At 45.3% G+C, this 22013-nt stretch overlaps 1 protein-coding gene across 6 annotated transcripts in view; it reads left to right on the top strand.

The window, feature by feature from the left end:
* EDARADD (EDAR associated via death domain) overlaps positions 1–22013 on the top strand; it is a 149974-nt gene that overhangs the window by 117313 nt on the left and 10648 nt on the right. For all 6 annotated transcript variants that reach the window (XM_077894413.1, XM_077894410.1, XM_077894415.1 and 3 more), the window contains one exon: positions 18536–18581. In XM_077894413.1, the coding sequence (XP_077750539.1) occupies positions 18536–18581 (46 nt within the window). The remainder of the gene's footprint in view (positions 1–18535; positions 18582–22013) is intronic.

Genomic DNA, 22013 nt, shown 5'->3' with positions numbered 1-22013 from the left:
GTAATGTGCCCAAAAATGTTCTGGGGCAGGGGAGCACCTGGTGGCTCAGTTGGTTAAGTGACTGTCTCTTGATCTCAGCTCAGGTCTTGATCTTGGGGTCATGAGTTCAAGTCCCCACATTGGGCTTCACACTGAGTGTGGAGCCTATTTAAAAAAAAAAGTTCTGTGGGGGAACACCCAACATACTGATTTCCCTGAAGGTATGTATAATCTAGCAGGGAAGATAGAGGCACACATATATCAGGCAAAGTCATCAGAGGCGCATATCAATGAGTTAGCATTTTTAAAGTAAGAATCTCAACTTTTTCAGAGACAAAAGAAGGCTGGAGAGGTAAAGATGTAAGCATTCTCTTAGATGTAAAGACTCTGGGAGCTGAGAGCTGATGTCAGATCTGAGCAGCCTTTTGCATGGCAACACTTAAATGGATCTAGTGAGGAGATTGGGGGCTACAGGGTATGTTCTGTCCATACAGTAGGAAGGCCAGAGGCCGTCGTGAACAAGGCAGTGGCATGGTAGCATTTGATTAATTGGAAATGGATTGTGACAGGATAGATGATGCCGCATCCATCTATCCATTACGTATTTGATACTGTCACTCTTTTAGATGCTGGGGATATAATGGTGAATGCTTAGAGCTACAGTCAAAGTTAGCATTTGAAATCTCCAGCCTGGAGAGCTGAGTAGGAATGTTTATGGATACTCCCAAAACAGAGGCTCTGTAGGCAGGTAAGCTGAGAAACTCTTCCTTAGATTCTTGGAGAATCTTAGCACATATCTATAAGGGAAAGGAGAGAGAGGAGACTGCTGGTTGAGTTCATTCAACAGGTAAGCAAGCTTCTCCCACCACCTGGGCACACCTGTCAACCTGGGCATCCAGCAAGGTTAACAGCTCCACTTTGGAAAATGCTGCTCTGGGCCAAGGTCTTGAGTGCCAGCATGGGAGCATGGTCTTGGTCTCCCAGCCCTGGGGGGCTTTCTGGAAGAGTCTCCCCATAGAATGATGGCATAAGAACAGAGTTTTAGACAAGTCGGCCTAGCAGTGGATCGTCTAGGTGATAGCTAGGGAGAAACACTGCGGTAGTGGTGCTCACCCAGGAAAGCGATTTCAAGGGCTTAGGGGCAGGATGTAAAGGGGAGAATGAAGATGGGAGGGTGCCATTCCCAACATGTGTGCTGCTGTTGCAAAGCACCACGAGTAGAATGTCATGGCTCTGGAGCCTATAAGTCTGAGATCGATCCTTCTAGGGTGCTGGGGACAGGCTCTGTCCCAAGCCTCTGCCCTTGCTTGTCAATGGCCATCTCCTCCCTATGTCTTCACACCATCTTCCCTATGTGTGTGCCTCTCTGTATAAACGTCCCCTTTCCATAAGGACACCAGACATGTTGGCATAGGGTCCACCCTCATGACGTCACTGGAACTTCATACCTCTGTAAAGAGCCCATCCCCAAATACAGCCATGTTATGAGGTGCTGGGGGCCAGGACCCCAATGTATCTCTTTGAGGGGGAAGAGAACATAATTCAAATCATAGAAACACTTGCCAACAGAACAAAACAAGAACCAAAGGACACCACGTTCTGAAGGAGATGAAAGGGTTTGGCATCAGTCAGGGCTTGGGGCTGATGCAAAGGGAAGCATGGAAGGCTTGCTCAGGGAACTGGTGACCTGAGTGCATGGTTGGCGGGGAGGGGGGGTGACTGTCAAAAATAGGAAAACAACTAATTTGGGCAGTGAGGGAAAAATGAATTGATCTTCCTTAAGCTCTTAAAATGCCATCCAGCACATCATAGATGCTTCTGGGCATGTAACTAGTAAGTGAGGAACAAATAGAGTATTTCATAGAGTATATAACATACATACATACATTTCATAGAGTATAACATAGAGTATTTCTACTGGTAATGGTGCTCAGAGAGAAGTAGGGGAAGGGGACGGTGAGGGGGCCACCAAGGCAACATGGAAGTTAGGGATAGGGAGTGGGAATCAAGCTTGCTGTATTCAGGGTGCCAGAGCAAATGATGCATTTTTGGAACATGTTAAGAAACAAAACGAGGAAACCAGTCAAGGCAGAAGACTTGCAGAGTCCCCAGAAATCAAGAGCCATGCTAATTCAGGTGTGCGCAGCCTTACCCCTTCCGCCCACCCGGGCCCTCCCTCATGTGGCTGCGTGGCTTGCAGGGGACCCACGAGGCCAGGTTTCTCCCTCCAGAAGCTCACAGAGGAGAGCTGAGCTGGCAGGACATGCAAGGGAGCAAACCCAGCTCGAGGCGTGGACTTTGGGGTGTTCTAGGGCTCTCTCGTGCTCTGGGTCAATCCTGTTATCTGGGGGGAGTGGGAGAGCAGGAGCGAGCCCACCCTGCTGGCCACCTGTGAGAAGAGAGGCAGGCGGGGAGAGGAGGGAGTGCGCCCGCCTGGTGGTAGGAGCTCTGAGCTTCCAGAACCAGAAGAGGGAGGGCAGAACCTTCCCAAGCCGGAAGTAGATGCACCCACTTCCCCTCTGGCAAACAAAATTGCTGAGTGGGAGGGACAGCACCTGGCCATGGGTTAAATTCACCTGTTGCCAGCGAGGCTGATGTATGAATAATAGTTCATGTTAACCTCCATCTGTAGTTGAAGTTATCATGAGATTAGTCACACATGTGCCTCTTACCCTTCGTCTGCTGTATCCTCTCACCACCTGCTCCTTCTTGGCCATTTAGTCTATGAATCTGGCACATGATTTAGGACACAGAAGGGGCAGGGGTCCTTCGCACCTCAGGTGGCAGCTATACGATCCGGCCCTATGGGCCGTAATAAGAATCCTTAAGGCAGATTTTTAAAACATGTGAAGCATCTATTAGCAGCCCACACAAAACAGATTTCAATTTTCCTACTAAAATTAGTGCCCACCTAAGATCTGTTTAGCCCAGTGGTTCCGGCCCCTGACTGTACATGGGAATCACTCGGAGGACCTTTACAATATACCAATGCCTGGGTCCCATCCCCCAGAGATTCTAACTGAAATGGTTTGGGGTAGTTCTTAATGTCCTGGGAACTTCACTGCACGGCAGAGTGAGGAAGGCCAAGGTGGACCACGCATCCATGGGATGTGGGGTCCAGACATGCCCACAGCATTAACATTCATTTTCCATGCATGCAGGCTGCTCCACCTGCTACCAGGTATAGCCCTGTGTGGCATCTGTCTCTGAATTTCCCCTTTTTCTAAGGACACCAGTCCTGGGGCATCTTGGTAGCTCAGTGGTTGAGCATCTGCCTTCAGCTCAAGGCATGATCCTGAGTCCTGCTTCGGGCTCCCCACAGGGAGCCTGCTTTTCCCTCTGCCTGTATCTCTGCCTGTCTCTGTGTGTCTCTCATGAATAAATAAATCAAATCTTAAAAAGAAAAAAAAAAAGGACACCAGTCCTATTAGATTAGGGGCCATGCTGATGACATCTCTTTGACCTCATTACTTCCAGAAAGACCTTATGTCCAAATATCGTCAGGTACTGAGGTTAGGACTCTGATGTATGAACTTGGAGTGGGGGACCAGGAGTGGGGAGGCACAATTCAACCTAAAACAGCATTCAGTGATTTGGTGTTGATTATATTACAGCATTTATCTTGGAACCTAATATTCAGTAGGAATTTAATAAGTGGAATGGATGGATGAATATGCATCTTCTGGCATCTGGGGTACTGTGTATACTGACTGCTAATCTCTGCATAAAATATACACCCTGATTGTTTACATCCTCTTGCAAGCAGAACGCCAGAGGTTTCCCAACTAACCTCCAAATAGATTCATATTCTTATAAAAGGGAGATAAGGGAAGTATTATTTCCTTTTTTTCCTTTGTATAGATAAAACTATTTTGTATATGGTTATGATCACAGTGTCCAAACAATGTAATGTTTTCTTTCTTTTTTTTTTTTTAGAGAGAGATTTATTTATTTATTTTAGAGAAAGAGCACAAGTGGGTTGGGGAGAGAGAGAGAGAGAAAGAATGAATCCCAAGCAGACTTCCCACCAAGTGTGGAGCCTGATGTGGGGCTTCATCCCATGACCCTGAGATCGTAACCTGAGTCAAAACCAAGAGTCGGATGCTCAACTGACCAAGCCACCAGGGTGCCCCTCCTTTTTTTTTTTTTTTTTTTTTTTTTTTTTTTACTTAATACAGTATCCTAAGCATTCTAGGATGTTAATGGGATGTAATCAATAGAATAATAATTATAATTATAATTAACATCTTTAAGGCCAAGAGTTATACCAAGCACTCACCTGTATGAACTCATTTCATCTTCCAAATGACCCTAGGTGGGATGTACTATTACTATGTCTATTTTAAAGGTGTACACTCTGACACAGAGTGGTTAAATAATTTCTTTAAGGTGACTCGGCTACTGAGCAATAGAGCCAAGATTTGAACCACATAGGCATTCTGATGCCAGACTCTGTGCTTGTGGCTGCTACTGGCCTCACCATGGGCTTGGGAACCAGACAGACCTCCTAGGCCCCTAGCTCTATCACCCTGAGCTGGTTACCTGATCTGAAGTCAGTTTCCTCCTTTGTAAAATGAGTAGAGTAGTACCAGTCCCCTGGCACACAGTAAATGCTCAATAAGTATCTAGTTATATTGCATTTAAATGAACACCATGCTGTCCTTAATTAACTCTTGGCCTCAAAACTCAAGCTTGTCTCCTTACCCCAGCTCAGGCGTGATTGAAATTTGAGGCCCAAAGAGATATGGATGTATTTCCCTATCCTAACCCAAGTGAGAACATAGCACCATATGTGGACTGAGCACTCCCAGCTGGATGTTCTCATCTGTCCCCAACAGCCAACCCCAGGCACTTCCCTCCGGGGGTGTATCACACCTCTCTTACCTGAGTAGGGTCCTTTCAAGATGGCTCCAGTCCATTTGGCCATGGGAAACTTGTAACTTCCTCATACATGCAGGTGAGGACCTCCCAGTGGCAGAAGGGTTGCTCCTGGAGGGTCTACACATCAGTGGTCATCCAGCCAAGTAGTGAGAGGTTGGTCTCCACCTTCCAGCAAGCACCCTTCACAGGCAGTGCTCCTGAGGCACCCTCACCTGGCATGAGTGGGCAGAGAGGCTCCCTTCCTCCTGATGGCAGGGGATGGATAACAACCACAGCCCTTACCTCTTCCGATTCTTCAAAGAAATCTCTTATATAAGCTGAAGGTGGTGTTGAGGTAATGCTCACACTGCCACTTTGGCCACTTCTTTGCTAGTCCTTTGGGGTTTACCTGGCACCTCTCTGTGGAATGTGTGCATACCAATGTCCTCCACTTTTGGCCCCAATCAAAACTCTTATTTATTTAGATTTTATTTATTCATTCATGAGAGACACAGAGAGAGAGGCAGAGACATAGGCAGAGGGAGAAGCAGGCTCCTTGCAGGGAGCCCAGTGCTGAACTTGATCCCAGGACCCCGGGATCACGACCTGAACTGAAGGCAGATGCTCAACCACTGAGCCCCCCAACGCCCCCCAGCGCCCCCCTGGCTCCCGCTGTCAAAACTCTTAAGACACTAGGAAAATGTCCCATCTCATATCCCGTTATATTCTTGGCCATGAGGTAATTTAAGAGTTTCTTTATTGTAGAGCTTGACATTGTTTCAACTGTTTTGCTATCTGAAATACTGCTGGAGTGCACGTCCTTCCCCTGCCTCTCCCTCCCCACCCCACCCCCCATGTAAAGCTGTAAATTTCTTAGACTTACATTTGCATTTGTGTTGACAGACTAGACCTAACAGACCAGACCGCCAGTCTGATCTTCCTCCCAACAAGTTATAAGAGATCAAATCTGTTTCTAGTGACAAATGCCACCAAATAGAGGATGGTGTTTTATCTATTGAAAGCCTATTGATAACTGATTTCTTCAAAATTCAATAAGATGTCTCAAAAATAAAGTTGTACATTATGTTGCCCAGAGTAGACGGGTGCCCACACCCAGTTTTTAAGCCATGGAATGCCAAGCATGCTTGGGATAGTATCACACAAAGTACCGCAGGATGACCAAGACTGAAATTCTCAACCCTCTGTGAGCTAGAGAACTATCTTAGTTAATGATTGATGCTAAAGTCGCAGCCCCAGACCTTGTGGCCAATCTTGTGTCTTGTTTATTCACTAAAGAAACAGAAGTCTTTTCTTTCCAAGGACACATGTTTTGTATTTTAGGTGGGACTCTCCCCCATGGCCTTGACCCCTCACCTACCATCCGTGTCTGTCTTTCTTTCTTTCTTTCTTTCTTTCTTTCTTTCTTTCTTTCTTCTTTCTTTCTTTCTTTCTTTCTTCTTTCTTTCTTTCTTTCTTTCTTCTTTCTTTCTTTCTTCTTTCTTTCTTTCTTTCTTTCTTTTTCTTTCTTTCTTTCTTTCTTCTTTCTTCTCTTTTTTTTAAGCTCTTACTTATTTTAGAGAGAGAGAGAGAGAGAGCAGGGGGAAGGGCAGAGTGAGAAGGAGAGAGAATCTCAAGCAGACTCTGCATTGAGTGTAGAGCCCAATGTGGTTCTCTATTCCAAGACACTGAGATCGCAACTTGAGCTGAAACCAAGAATCATATGCTCAACCAACTGTGCCACCCAGGCTATCTCTGGGTCCTCACCTGCCTCCCAGCTCCGAGAGGCCCATGTCCTGCCTATTGTGCCTTCTCTCCTAAACTCTTTGCCACCAGGCCTAAGTCACAGGGCAGCTGAGCATGCGAATCCTGACAATTTAGAAAGTGGGTTTGGGCCAGACATTGCCTACTGACAGCTTGGTATTGTTAGAGCCAAAGGGGCCCATGAAAATCATGTTGTTCGTGATTTCTTCTGTTTCCATGAAGGGAACCAGAGATAGTTGATGAGGCAGAGAGTTGGGACATGTGCCTTGTCCACTGTCACCTTCCCCCACCCCCCATACCCAGCATTTCTGAGTCAGTCGCAGCTGCTGTTACCACTTCTGCTGAGCCTCTTGCCTAGGGAGCTTTTAGGCTTTTCCCAGTTCTAAATGCTAGCTGTCTGGCAGAGTAAGCTTGGGTAAAAGCTACTGGAATAAAACCAGAAAATGGTAGGGTTGCTCTTTTCTTTAAATTAGGTTGAGAGGTAGCTGGCAAAATCCTTTCCAACAGCCTCATGGCCTTGGCAGCACAACCAAATCTAGCAGACTCTGTGCAAACCCGAAGCAATTATGCACATTATAATGACAGGGAATGGACCCAAGCAGCGCTTGCTGTCGATGGTATCTCCCAGGAGTCAGCCTGGCAGGCCCCTACCTGCCCTTCTGCGGCACTCCTGTTTCAAGTGCCAACAAGATCTGTTTAACAGATTGGTGAGTCCTGTAGTTTGTGCTTTGATTGTGTTGGCTGTAGGAAGTCCTTGGTAGTGTCTCGCCACATCCCTGAGACAATGTCCTGAGAATGAGGAAGCAGTGCTGTTTAGGTAAAACTAGAGAAACTTTCCCTGGAACCTGAACTTGCTATTTTCAACTCTGGTGACAGGGACTTCCTTTAGCTTTGCGGTCACTAACTACCCGTCCAAAATAGATTGCTCCTTTTTGAAACAGGCTTGGAGAGGTCTCTCGATACACAGCTGTCTGGAGCTTCAGAGGAAGGACAAGGAATTTCAAGGGTGGGTTTTGCTGGGATGGAAACCACCTATTCTGTAAATGCAAGTAGTACACATTTGCCCCCTCCCTTCCCTCTCCCTTCCCCCTTTCTTTAGCCACCTTCCCACCCAGTCTGTGTGCTTGACGCCCCCACCTCTGCTAAGGTGATGGGGTGCCCCATTAGGGAATAGATACACAAACCCCTAGAAAGTTAAAATTAAGTAAGACCAGGTGAATTTGCTTAGGGTCTTTGAAAGGGGTAGATTCTTTCCTGGTCTTGATATCCTAGGCAGTTTTGTCTAAAACACACAATGATCTGATTCCATCTCCTAGGATAGAACTTAACTCCCTCAGGATGTGTCATCTTACTTGTTCTAGATTATATTTGGGTATCCGGCATGGTGGTCTTCAGCTGACCTGCCTCCTCACTCTGTGCCATCTCTGGGAACAACTGCATCTCCTAGCACATTATCACAGGGAGCAGACCTTCTACCTCAGACTCTGAAGTCCCCTCCAATTCAACCCTGTCTGCATTCTCAGCTCTCAACAGCCCTCCCTTTGTCAGGCATTCTGGTGCTGGTGCTCCTCTTACTGATTATTAGTGGAACTTACCTTGCCAAATCCTTGGGCTTGGGTAGACCAGGACCACGTGCATGCTGTGTTTCTGAATGCTGGAGAAGAGAGTGAAATGTAAACTGCTGTTCCCACTACAAATTCATGCTGCCCACTGCAGTCACCATTCCAGGGCCTTAATAAACTTCCCAGAAATGAAATTTTAAAAGAAAAATCAAGGTACAGACAATCCCCGACTTAGGACAAGCCAACTTACAATTTTTTTTGACTTTAGTGTGGTGCAAAGTGACACGTGTTCAGTAGAAACCACACTTCAAATTTTGGATTTGGATCTTTTCCCAGGCTAGCGATCCACGGTATAATTTTCTCTCCTGAGGCTGGCCTGCAGCCCCAGCTCCCAGGCAGCCACGCAACCACAAAGGTCAATAGCCAACACTGACAACCATTCTGTATCCACATAACTCTTCTGCTTCCCACTTTCAGTATGGCACTCAGTCAATGGCATGAATTCTGCAACACTTTATTATCAAGTAGGCTCCATATTTGATGATCTTGACCAACTGTAGGCTAATGTAAGTGTTCTTTTCTATTTTTTATTTATTTTTTATTTATTTTTTCTTTTTTATTTTTTTAAGATTTATTTATTTGAGAGAGAGAATGTGGGAGGGAGGGGCAGAGGAAGAGGGAGAGAAGCTTAAGCAGACCCCTGCTGAGCATGGGGCTTGATCCCACAACCCCAAGATCACCACCTGAGCTGAAACCGAGTCTGATGCTTAACTGACTGCTCCACCCAGGCTCCCCAGCTAACGTAGGTGTTCTGAGCATGCTTAAGATCAGCTGGGCTGAGCTAGGGTGTTTGGTAGGTTTGATGTAGTAATACATTTTCAATTTAGAATATTTTTAACTGACAATGGTTTATTGGGATATAATTCTGTTATAAGTTAAGGATGATCTGTACTCTAATTTGATGTTTCTTTAACTTATTTCTACATCTGAGCCAAGTCAAAATAATATTTTTGTGGTAAGGCACATATAAGCCAAAGGGCAGAAATGCTGGCTTTCTAGCACTTAGTAATTATTTCCCTAAGAACAGCATAAGAAGAGTTTATTAGTCATTAAATTATACAGTTCCTCATTATATCTACTCTAATTGTTTGACTTAAAGGCTTCTGTTCTCATTATCATTCAGTGCTTTATTGGCTGTAATGCCTTTAAATTTCACTAGTGAGTTAGAATTTTCACTTAGATTTTCCATTGGTGTGGGTGTTGGGGTGCAGCCACCTGCCTGCACAGTTGAGAGTGCAAATTGATACAACTTTCAGAACACTGGCAGTATCTATTACTCATTGATCAGGTGATCTCTTTTTAATTATCCTACAGAAATCATAACAGAGTGTGTTTGAAATAGAGAAAAATTGCAGATAACTTACATGTCCATCTGTAGGGACTGGTTAAATACATTTTGGTACTCTGGCACAGTACAGTTAAAACCATAAAAAGGAGGAGAGACCACTGGCCTTAAAAGATATCCATAAGATATTATTTTTTTAAAGATTTTATTAATTTATTCGAGAGAGAGAGAGCATTGCCGGGGGGTGCAGAGAGAGAAGCAGACTCCCAGCTGAGTATGGAGCTCAACTCCAGACTCGATTCCAGGACCCCACGATCATGATAGCTACTTAACTGACTGAGCCACCCAGGTGCCTCCATAAGATATTATTAAATAAAACAAATTGTAAGGGTGCCTGGCTGGCTTAGTCGGTTCAGTGTCCAACTCTTGATCTCAGCTCAGGTCATGATCTCAGGGTTGTGAGATCAAGGTCCGCGCTAGGTGGAAATCCTGCTTAAAATTCTCTCCCTCTTTCTCTGCTCCTCCCCCACTTAAAAAAAAAAAGATAGACACTAGTATGGTTTGGAGCTAAAAATCTGTCTCAATCTTGGATCCTATGACTAAGGAATCAGAAAGGACATGCCCCAGATTGTAACCAGTAACCTTTGGAGAGGGAGATGGATTAAGAGATGGGCTGAGAGAGTGAGAGAAAGATTTCCACATCTCTTGCAGTGTTTTTAAAAACCAGTTTGAGTAGAGATATTAGAGTGGGGTTAGGGTGTCATAAACACATCATAAGTTAAAAATATTTAAGTTGAAAATGCATTACTACTCCTAATCTACCAAATACCATAGCTCAGCCCAGACCACCTTAAACATGCTCAGAACACTTATGTTAGTCTACAGTTGGGCAAGAGCATCTAACACAAAGCCTATTTGATAGCAAAGTGTTGCAGATCTCATGTCATTGATTGAGTAACTGAAAGTGGGAAGTAAAAGGGCTGTGTGGGTGCAGAATGGTTGTCAGTGTTGGCTGTTGACCTTTGTGGTTGCGTGGCTGCCTGGGAGCTGGGGCCACTGGATAGCCTCAGGGGAGAAGATCATACTGTGGATTGCTGGCCCGGGAAAAGATCCAAATCCAAAATTTGAAGTACAATTTCTATTGAATACATATTGCTTTTGCACTGCCATAAGGTCAAAAAATCATTACGTCTTTTTTTTTTTTTTTTAAGAAAAATCATCAGTCAGGAGCCATCAGTACTTTTTATTTTGTGTATGTCTTTGGTATTTTTTTCAAATTAAAGAAAAAGTAGTAGAATAATTCATTCAAACATCTGGATGGTGTTTAGGCCTAACCAACTTCCATATATTGGCTCTCCAACCAAGTGGTCTTTCTTTAACCTACATATAATTGTGTACCATGGGAAAATTATAGAGTGAACTGTGGGATGGTGAATGCACTTCCTCACCTCGCAGCCTTGCACGAGTCTGCTCCGGCATCACGTGTATCCTACACCTGGGATTTGTGAGTGTTAGAAATCTAGGCGGAAACCCCCTGCCCCTCCATTACACCCACGGCCTTTGCACAAGCAAACCATAGCCTCCTCTGAAACACTTGGGGATCTTTCTGAACAGTAATCAACCATACTTCATGCTCAAGGGGAAAACCCCTGCCTCCTTCACCTTTGAAACTATAGCAAGGGGATGAAATTACACCTGAGCATGCCCAGCCTCCAATGAGCAGCTGCTCCAGGCTTTGACCCCCACTTCAACTCCAGAAGTAGCAGGCCTTCCTTGTAGGAGAGAACCCTATTTGAGCCAAATGTACACGAACCCACAGGTTTGCTCTCACCCCAGCAAAGCAGTGCAGCCTTTATTTCCAACTTCTATTCTTCTGCATTTCGTTCTTTCATCCTCAGTGTGAAACTTTCCCTGTTGTCTCTTTTCACTTGACATTCTCTCTGTGCCTCTTTAACATGTTATTCATTCCTTGTGTTGTCAATATTTATGCTCATGTCTTTGTTTCATTACCAACTTGTAACCTTGAAGCAGCAGGGATATGGCTCCTTTGTCTTCATATGCCTTAAAATGGTCTCAGACACTGAGTTGGTGCTTGGTAAATGTAGCCTGAATTAAATACATTTCTCAAGGTCAGTTTCTGGAATATACTTTCAAATAAATAGATCTATCCATATGTAGACACACACATACATACATACATATATATATATATATATATATATATATATATACACACACATATATATGTATAAAGAGAGAGAGTATTCTTCAGTAAAGAGTAAAAGTGTAAAGAGTTACTGCAATAATAATTTGCAGAAAAAGAATTAAGTATAGATTGCTATAGAAAAATCCAACAGGAGACTCATAGTCTAGTCCTACTGTGTAGAAGCGGATCATCGACAAATACATGTCGTTCAGTTACATGGAAACCAGCTCTGTCTTGAGAATTTACACCATTGAAAGTGGCTTGAGTTTCACTGGCTATGTGACAGGAGAGAGTCTAGAATAGTCTGAATCCATGCTATGGAAGCTCTGTTACTAAATGCATACCTAAGCTTTTAAAATCATATTTTCAAAGCCATTTGCTAACATACTGTCTTAAAGCAGAGAGATCAGGTTTTACCATTGGTTGTTCTCCTGAAGAAGCCACTTAAGTAATTTGGCTGCACTGGTACCTCAAGTAAGTAAGTCATTTGCATGGAAGGCAGCTCTTTTCTGGCCCTTTGGGTATAATTCAGGTTGTTCTGACCAGGTGAGCAGTGATAACTTGGTTTGGGTCTTCATGGTGGTTTCCAGTCAGACTCAGGTAATAATCAAGTCAACCAGCCGGTTGAGTGCTTTCCCACCCAGTTATCCTTTCCCTTGTTTGCAAAATAACAAAGATGGCGCTCTTTATTAATTAGCTAAGCCAGACATTTAGAGATAGGACTAGACAGTAGAGAAGAGCATGCTTCCCAGAAGACTAGCTCCTAGGTGCTGGTTAGTACCTTCCCCAGCAATCTATCAGCATCTCTAGCTTATCAATCCATCCTCATGTGGGATGTCCATTCATCTCTGAGGAGAGTTTTCTCCACAGTGTGTTCTTGGCCTTGGGGTTTCTGCTGCTCTGTGAAATCTCCAGAGCCCTGTGTGAGCCTTGTGTGAAATCTCCGGAGGTGGCTCTTCACCACCTGGTGCCTTCAGCTCCCTAAGCAGAAATGGGACCTGGCTACCAGTCTATAAGCTAACCAAAGTACAAAAGTTTGTGTAACCCAGCCAACTTTCTTTCTGCTCGAAGAGTTTTTGGCAGCAGTTAATACCTTTGCCCAAATACAAGGTAATTCCCCCACATCCACAATGAGAAGGTTTTACAAAATGGGGATTTTCTTTAGCCTGCTTGAATATAGAAAACATTAGTGTTCAACTTTGCAGTCCCTTCAGATTCCTAAGGAGATTAAAAAAATTTTTATTGCGGTAAAATACATGTAACATAATATTTACCATCTTGATCACTTTTAAGTATATGGTCTATGGCATTAAGTCCATTCATGTTGTGCAACCATCACCACCACCCATCTCTAGAACTTTTTCATTCTCACAAACTATGCCCATTATATATGAATTCTCCCTTTTCCACTCATCCACCTCCTCATAATTACTATTTTACTTTCTGCCTTTTGAATTTGATTCCTCTAGGGACTTCATTTAACTGGAATCATACAGTATTTGTCCCTTTGTGTCTGGCTTATTTCACTTACCATAACATCCTCAAGATTCATCCATGTTGTACCCTGACTCAGAATTTTCTTCCTTTTTGAAGCTGGATAGCATTTGGCATTTTGTTAATCTATTCACCTATTCATCTAGGCTAAACCCTAACTCTGGTTGTTTGGGTTATTCCATCTTTTTTTCTTACCTAGAACTTTCTCTGTTGGCATACAGACTCAACCCTACCCAGAAACTATTCTCTCCCACAAAGCCAATACTTTATACTTGAACTCCATTCATAATTAAAACAAGACCTCTCAACAGAAGTTTTTTTTTTTTTTTAATCATTTGTAAATGGTGATTCTTAGCTCCTAAATACCTCTTGGAGTAGTCAGTGAGCTAGTCCAAAGGCATTATGTACCTGGCATAGTATGCACTTTGCAGAAGTAAGTCCTTGAGAAGTCTGGAAGGAATTAGGGAAGAAGAAAAGGGGTGGGGTGAGGGTGCTAGTTTCAGAAGTTGGCATAGAACAGGGGGAGTCTTGTATGTGATAAGATCCCCTAGAGGGGAAGGGGCAGACATGGAAGGGGAGGGATAGAGTTGGAAGTCTTTGAAGCCCCTGGCTTATTTCCCCTGCTGTCCTGGGCCGCTCACACCTAAGCCCGGTGCCACTCTGACTCACCACTCTGGCCTCCGTGTTCCTGGATCAGTTTTAATGGGATCAGCAAGATCTCAAGCTATGGCTTATGCAGCTGAAGACCATCCGTTCCCTCAGGCCCCAATCCTGGGTCCCAGGGATGCCACGGGCTGGACTTCCCTGCCCAAGTCAGCTCTCCAGTCCCCTGGACTCCAGTTACTACAACCAGGCCAGTGTTAGGTTCCCAACACCAGTACACCTCCTGAGGACTGGTAGTGGCTCTGCCCATCACCAGGGATCACCTGCCTATACTTTCTACTGGTACAGGACATCTCTCTGATATCCAGGTGGAGCCCAGTCTCCTTTTGGAAATCCCTCCCATCAACTGTTTCCAGAAACATCACAGAACCTGCCACATTCTCTGTATCCCAGCTCTCATCCATGAGCTGATCCTCTGCTCCCTTGTCCACCTCAGACCATTCATCAGGTCTGACGTGATCTTGGAGGCAAGACCTGTGCTATAGTGAGAGACCCCCTGGTGACGACGCTGGATTCCATTATATTGACCTAATATTTCTGAACACAGCACGTAAGCTCAGTGCTAAGCCATATAGAGATGGAGAAGATATGTCCCACCCTTCCCGGTAAGAGCCATTGAAAACATCTTCACAGCACCATAGTTCAAGGATAAAGGTTGGGGCTTGAAGGTGAAAAGACACCATCTCTTTGGAGATGGGAGAAGGAGGAGAGTGAGGATGAATCCACTGGCCCAGCCACCTCTCTGGAGAAGAGACACAAATGGGGATGAGGCCTTCAGCAGAGTGGAGAAGGTTTGGAACAGAACTCGAGAGGGTCTCAAGGAGGACAGCTGGAAGGAAGATCCAAACACGGCCAAGGAGCAGCTGAGGCCCAGCTGAGGTCAGATATGTGATCCTATGAATGTGGAAGGTTTGTCACTTCTTTTTCCAAAGCAGCACTCAGCAGTTTAGAGCAAGTTGGGGGGAAGGGAGGGCAGAGCTAAGGATTGGCCTACAGAGGCCCACTGCTGGAAGACAAATCTAGGATGTTTTGAAACACATGACTGAGTGGACAGGAATCCAGGTGAGGCCAGAACAGTGGAGCAGGGGGCAGGCTGCAGAATCAGTGACCAAGAAGACGAGGCCACCAAGGAGGATTGGAGGGCATGAGGGAGGCATAGGGAGAGCATCACGAGGGCGGAAATTCATCCCCTGGCCTGGGGAAGAGACTCCACACCCCATTTGTGTCCTCTTTCCTTCCTCCTCCCACTCGCCGTCGCTTCCACAGATATTACGTGTTATCTGCCTCAGATGTGCTAATCACAGGACACGGCATGGACAGGGGCCCTTGTCTGGTAGTTCAAGGTCGAGGGCGTGAGAGAGACACCTCAAACCCCCACAGCCAGTGGAGCAAGCGTCCCTTGGGGTGGCATAGACAGGATGCCGTGGGAGCACCCCAACACGGAACCCAGGCTGGGGCCTTGCAGAAGGCTTTCTAAGAGGAAGTGATGTCTGAGCTGGGAGCTCAAAGATAAGAGAAATTTTGGCAGACAGAAGGGCCGAGGGAGGGGAGCCCAGCAGGCGGACCCCCCCGTATCCTCCCCACCCACCTGGCAGAAGCGGTTTTCGTGTCCATCTCTCTGCTAAATTTGGCTCTGACCGCACGTCCTGCTCTCCAGTGTCTCTCTCTCTCCTTCCACAATCCTGTCAACATCCATATTTTCATCTCCGGCCTTGGTCTCTCTCAAGGGCCAGCACCCTGTTTTCAACACCCACGGACATCTCATGGTCTTTTTTTTTTTTTTTTTTTTTTTACATCTTATGGTCTTAACCATCACTCTTCAAAACTTGCTCTTGATTTACACCTCATGACCCTTTCTCTGCAGTGGCTTCCTTTCCTAGATGAGCTGTGTAGGGTCTCCTTAATTGTCACCTTTGAGGCCATCTTGTTCTCCCCCACCACACCCACAGTCACCTGGCCTGTACATGGCTCTCTAGCTGCCGTGTTCCTGTGCTGTACACACAGCCAGGTGGCATTTCCTGCTTTGCTCCTGGATAGCTCTGAGCATGCCTGCTTCTGGCAACGAGCTCCTGAGTGCTCCCCCCCCCCCATTGTCTGTGAGATGAAGCCCAGCTCCTTAGACAACCAGGTCAGAGTAAATCCCTCCCAGCCTCAGTCTGGCCTCAGAGCATCTCCTTCTATTGCTTCTCATGGCCTTTGCCTCAAAGTGCCCTATGGGCACCATGTTGCCACTTCCTTGGTAGCTCACGTGGGCCTCCAGCTCAATGCCTTGCCTCCAAGTACCCACTGTCCAGATCCTCAGCAAAGTTCATCTCAAACATCTCTGGAGAAATCTCCTCTGTTTTTTTTCCTGTCAGAGGAAACGTCTCCTCTCTGATTGGGTCTATGCATCCCTATTGGAACTCATCACCTCTGCCTTATACTTTAGTTATTTATGTGCATCTCTATTTCCCCAGCATATCTGATGGCAGGCCTTGAGGTCAGGGGTTCAGATTTATCTTTGTATATAGGTTCTGACATGGGGAGCTGGTGCATATCAGGTGCTTCATCAAGAGGTGTTGAGTAAAGGCCATTTTTTAAAAATGCAAAAATAAGTCTTTTCTGATTTCACTCTTGGACAACTAACCTAAGAAGTAGCATAACATAATAATCAGAGTAAGAACAGAGATAATAGATATTCTTCTGTATTCTGTCTCCATCAATGTTCACACTTCATTCTGTGTCATGTCACATCCCTTGTCTCTCTCACAGGGATGATTCTGGCCAGGTGTTGTCTCTGATACAAATTTTCTCCAGGTTATGAGAAATCCAGTCAAATCCATGTTAACGTAGTCTTTTGTTAAAGGAATGCTCATGTGTTGGCAGTGATCCCCGTTGTACCACAGAGTCTGTCAAGTTTTAACATTTGTGTCTCTAAACACCAGCTGAAGGTCCTGTTTCTGTTTGCTCCCTGCACGTTTCCGGTTCGGGGAACAGAACCATGAGTCTGCTGATAAAAGAGCGGGCCTGCCCCATCCTGCTGCAGTTGTGCGGATGTGAGAAGGCAGGTCCTTACATGACCGGTCCAACAGTGGCCCTACCATCGTAGAGCCTTGAAAAAGTAAAAAGGAGATTGTTGTTCTTTCACAAACTTCCTATAACCTTTACCCAGTGTACGCATCAGAGTGAGCAGGTTGCTTTTCATCCCAGTTAGGACAGTGACGAGGAGCAAGGCTCAAACAGAAATAAGAAATATTTAGATTGGGGGGGGGAGGGTGGATGCGGAATCTGGCTGGTTAAACACAGGAATGCTGCTCATGTGGGGATAAAAAGGAGGCTCATAATTAGATGAGTGTATCTACGCTGCTGAGACATGGGAATATATGAGCTCGGAATGAGGGAGAGGGTTTCTCAGAAGATGAAGAGAAGACTATTTAAAAGATCGACACCTTTTAAAGTCGCACATCTTTAAGGAGGATACTGAGAATGCAGAGGTCTTTGGTGACGAGCCTATATGTGACCCCCCCAATCCACAAAGGAGGATGCAGAGACCAGGGCTTTTGGACGCAATTCCAGTGCTGCTTCCAGAACCTGATGGAAGGGGGTCATAGTAGCTATTGGGAGGGGTTTCCATTGTACAAAGATGGAGTTAACACAAACAGACGCATCCTGAGGATGGTCTCCTCTACTGATGTCATTGAAAACTCATTTGTGCACACACATCCTCCAACCAGGTCAGAGTAAATCCCTCCACGTACCATATCTGGTGGCCTGGCCCTACTTGTAAAAATAGAACCCCCGGTAGAAGGGCAGAAACGCTATCATCTCTGCAGATACTTGGACACTGCCTTTTGACAGTTTCTCCTTGCTGTTCTGAGATATATATATATATATATTTTTTTTTTAAATACAATAGAAGGACCACCTGGGTGGCTCAGTGGTTGAACGTGATCCTGGGGTCCTGGGATCAAGTCCCATATTGGGCTCCTTGCAGAGAGCCTGCTTCTCCCCTGCCTGTGTCTCTGCCTCTATCTCTGTGTCTCTCATGAATAAATAAATAAGATCTTAAAAAAAGAAAAAAAAGAATAGGGCAGCCTGGGTGGCTCAGCGGTTTAGTGCCGCCTTCAGCCCAGGGTGTGATCCTGGAGACCCGGGATTGAGTCCCACATTGGGCTCACTGCGTGGAGCCTGCTTCTCCCTCTGCCTGTGTCTCTACCCTCCCGCCAACCCTGGCTCTGTATCTCTCATAAATAAATAAAATATTTAAAATAAATAAATAAATAAAATATTTTTAAAAATAAATAGAATAGACACGTAAACAAATTACAACCTAGACTGACAACAAGCCCAAGCAAAGAGTAGATAGGGAACAAGAGAAAAGTCATCCCTAGTGTGAAATAAAAGTAAAACACCAGCACATTGTTCATCTATCAGTGTCTACCATGTGCCAGGCACTGTTCTGGGCATGGATGACCCAGCACAGGGAGCAAACAGATAAATGCCCCTCACTTCCAGGAGCTTCTATTCTAGAGGGAGACGCAGCGGTCCCTGCCCTTTACTGTTTTTGAGATCCATCGCCACCCACCCTGCTGGGCTTTGGTGGAAATTTAACTACGTTGGAAAATTGATAATATCTCCATTCACGTATGGGTGTGATTCTAATGAAGGTTGCTTTCTGGTTGACAGGGAGAAGAAAATGGCTTTCCAGACAGTACTGGAGATCCCCTTTCAGGTAAAGGACTGATTCGACAGATGTCTGGGTTTCTCTGATAACTGGCACAGCTAAACTAAAGATAATTTGCAAATCTGTTTGTCATTAATTTTAAAAATCTGTATTATGGACAAGAGAAACTTTCCAACCACAGGCCGCAGGGAACTGCAAGGAAATGTTAACCAGATTTCACAAAAGGTATCAGAGTCTTTTCTCCATGCTAACCTGACTTGGCTCATGAGGGTCACAGCTGGGTTCTTGATAGGAAAAGTTTAGGATGGGGCACCAGTCAGAACAGAGCAAACCCTCCTCCTTCAGAGTTAGCATGGATGGAAAACTGCCAGGTAGAAGAAGGCAAGGGGGCTGAGGCCAGCCAGGGTAGCCAGCCATTGCCTCCATTCCCGCCCTGTGCCCTGGCGCCCCATACTGTGAGCCCCTTTCTGCTGTTGGTGTATTTAACCAGAGCAACATGAAGATCTTTCTCCTCCCCCACTTGTTACTTTAAGTTGGAAACTTTGGCAATCTTCAGATTTCATATTAGTTGATCACAGAGAACATCTGGAGTGAGCATTAACATAGGCTACCAAAAGAATGATTAAAATACAGAAAAACCTCATTAATGTTTTCTATACCTTTTAAAACACCTATTGAAGGGCTGAGTCATCAGGGTTTTGTTTCTTTCTTTTATAGGGGGAGGGTGGTGGACCCTAAAACCCCCAGGGTAATCCGTCACCAGATCTACTTGGACTGGGCACACATGACCATGCTGAAAATCAGAACTTGGGATGTATTCTCAACTTTTTTTTTTCCCCCTTAGAAACACGATGTTATCGGTGCCCAGGGGGCCCAGTCTGTTAAGCATCTGCCTCTTTTTTTTTTTTTTTTAAGATTTTATTTTTATTCATGAGAGACAGAGAAAGAGGCAGAGACACAGGCAGAGGGAGAAGCAGGCTCCCTGTGGGAAGCCCAATGCAGGACTTGATTCCAGGACGCTGGGATCATGGCCTGAGCCAAAGGCAGACGTTCAACCTCTGAGCCACCCAGGTGCCCAAGCATCTGCCCCTTGATCTCAGCTCAGGTCTTAATCTCAGGGTTGTGAGTTCAAGCTCTACCTTGGGCTCCACTTAAGAGAGAAAGAAGAAGGAAGGAAAGGAAAGGAAAGGGAAGGGAAGGGAAGGAAGGGGAGGGGAGGGGAAGGGAGGGGAGGGGAGGAAAGGGAAGGGAAAAGAAGGAAGGAAGGAAAGGAAAGGGAAGGGAATGGAAGGGAAGGAAGGGGAGGGGAGGGGAAGGGAGGGGAGGGGAGGAAAGGAAGGAAGGAAGGAAGGAAGGAAGGAAGGAAGGAAGGAAGGAAACATGGTGTTAGTAACAGTTATCTCTGGGTGGTGAGACTCTAGGTGATTTTTTTTTCATTCAGTGGATTTTTATTTATTAAGGACCTACTGTGTGCCAGGTTCCCTAAGGAGGCCACGTGGCAAAAGTACAGCTCTGGGAGACAAGTTGGTATCCTGGTTCTAGTTCAGGCACTACCCTGATGAGAGAAGTCAAAGGGGAAACTGAGCCAGATGAACTTGCAGTGGAGCCTTCCCACCGGGTTTCACGGGACAGGGCCAATGTCAGGGTCCCATCTAGACACCCGCGGGAACTAGCCTTCCCTGGACCACACCCCACCCTTACCTGAGGCTAAGACCGCTGGCCAGCATTTATCCTCTCTCACAAATGCCACAGCAGACAAGCTCAGATTAGAAGCACCTTGCTGGGGACGCCTGGGTGGCTCAGTGGTTGAGGGTCTGCCTTCAGCTCAGGTTGTGTTCCCAGGGTCCTGGGATCCAGTCCCACATCAGGTTCCCTGCAGGGAGCCTGCTTCTCCCTCTAGCTGTGTCTCTGCCCCTCTCTATATCTCTTATGAATAAGTAAATAAAATCCTTAAAAAAAAAAAAAAAAAACCCTCCCTGGGTAATATGAGGAGGAGAAAGCATCTTTGGCACACAAGCAGTCAATTTTTGTTTTCTTTCCACTCTTTTCTATTTTTAAAATTTCTAACATGAGTGGATATCAGAAAAATCTCTCTTCCCAAAACTTTAACCTGTATCTACAAATCCATATATAACAAATGATTAGATGTAGGCAAATAAATGTATACAACGTGTGGCAAAATGACGAAGGACATCCGTAAAAGGCTGATTCACCTGGGTGCTAAGGGCATGAATTTTTTTCCCCCTATGCTCATCTGAATTTTCAGATTTTCTGCAATAAGCACATATTTCTTTTCTAATTAAAAAAAATGTGTATTTAAACTTTGAAAGGACTAGCACCCTCCCCACTAATGTGGAATGTGAGCTAAAATGGAAATGGATATGATAAGTTATTTAGGAATATCTATAACGTTTATAAAGTTCTTATTGATAGATTAACTTTCATCAGATTTCACTTGTCTCTTAAAAAACTTTCCCTATGTCAAAATGAAATGGAAAACTTTTGAAGAGAATAAACTCCTCACAGTGATAGCAAGTGATATTATTGAGAGCAGATGGTGCTATTGAAGTTGGTACCTTTGGCAGCTGGCATAGTACTCTGCACACAAGAGTGAGTGTTCAGGTGTTTGGTTGGAGTTTTGTTTTTGTTTTTGTTTTTCCTAAACAGGTAGATGAGACACACTGACTTAATGGCTTTGCTCTTGGATAAATAGGCAAAAGCTGATCCACATATTTCAGTCTTTGAATGAGGGTAGCAACTTAAGATTTATTTTATCATTTTAGTTACAAACACTAATTTAGCACTTACTGTGTACCAGGCCCTGTTCTGAGCCCTTTAAAGAGCCGCTTAGAAAGAGTGCACGTGACAACTCAGAACTTACTTTCCTCACCAGGTGGATGTTACAGAAGCAATGCTGGGTCACAGGAATCCTAAGTGGGACTCAAGCCCAGGGCCTGGCCAGGAGCTCAGTCCCAACCACTGCACTAGGCTGCCTCTCTACTGGTCAGACGCAGTGGCCGGGTAGTAACCACATTGAATGTTGGAGTCATACAGTGGGGTGCGGGTCAGCTGTCTCAGATACGGCCCGAATCTGGAAGGAAGCCAAAGCCCACACTCCCACCACCACCCCTATCCCTGGCCCCATCTCCAAAGTCAGTCTCTGAACACTGCAATAACTTTCACAAAAAGTTTGCTACTTTCCCTAGATCAGGCTCCAGGCCTTAACTCAGAGCCTGGATTTTATTTAATCCTCGTCTTTGAAAACCTGAGTTGTCTGCAATCTGGCTTCTAGCTGGTTAGAATAAGCGCTGTCGGGAGCATGCTAGGCACTGCTGTGGAAGGACGGATGAGACAGACTGTGAGAAATGACAGCTGACGGTTTGAAATCAGGCAAAGGAAACAAATGCAAATCAGAATCAGCTACCACTAGAAAAGCAAAGCCTCCTTGGTGGAGCTAGTGGGTGCAGAAGCAAACAACTG

Source organism: Canis aureus, chromosome 4 (assembly GCF_053574225.1).
Source record: "Canis aureus isolate CA01 chromosome 4, VMU_Caureus_v.1.0, whole genome shotgun sequence".
NCBI lineage: Eukaryota > Metazoa > Chordata > Mammalia > Carnivora > Canidae > Canis > Canis aureus.
The sequence above is the reverse complement of the archived record's forward strand: the minus strand, read 5'-3'. Positions and strand labels throughout refer to the sequence as shown.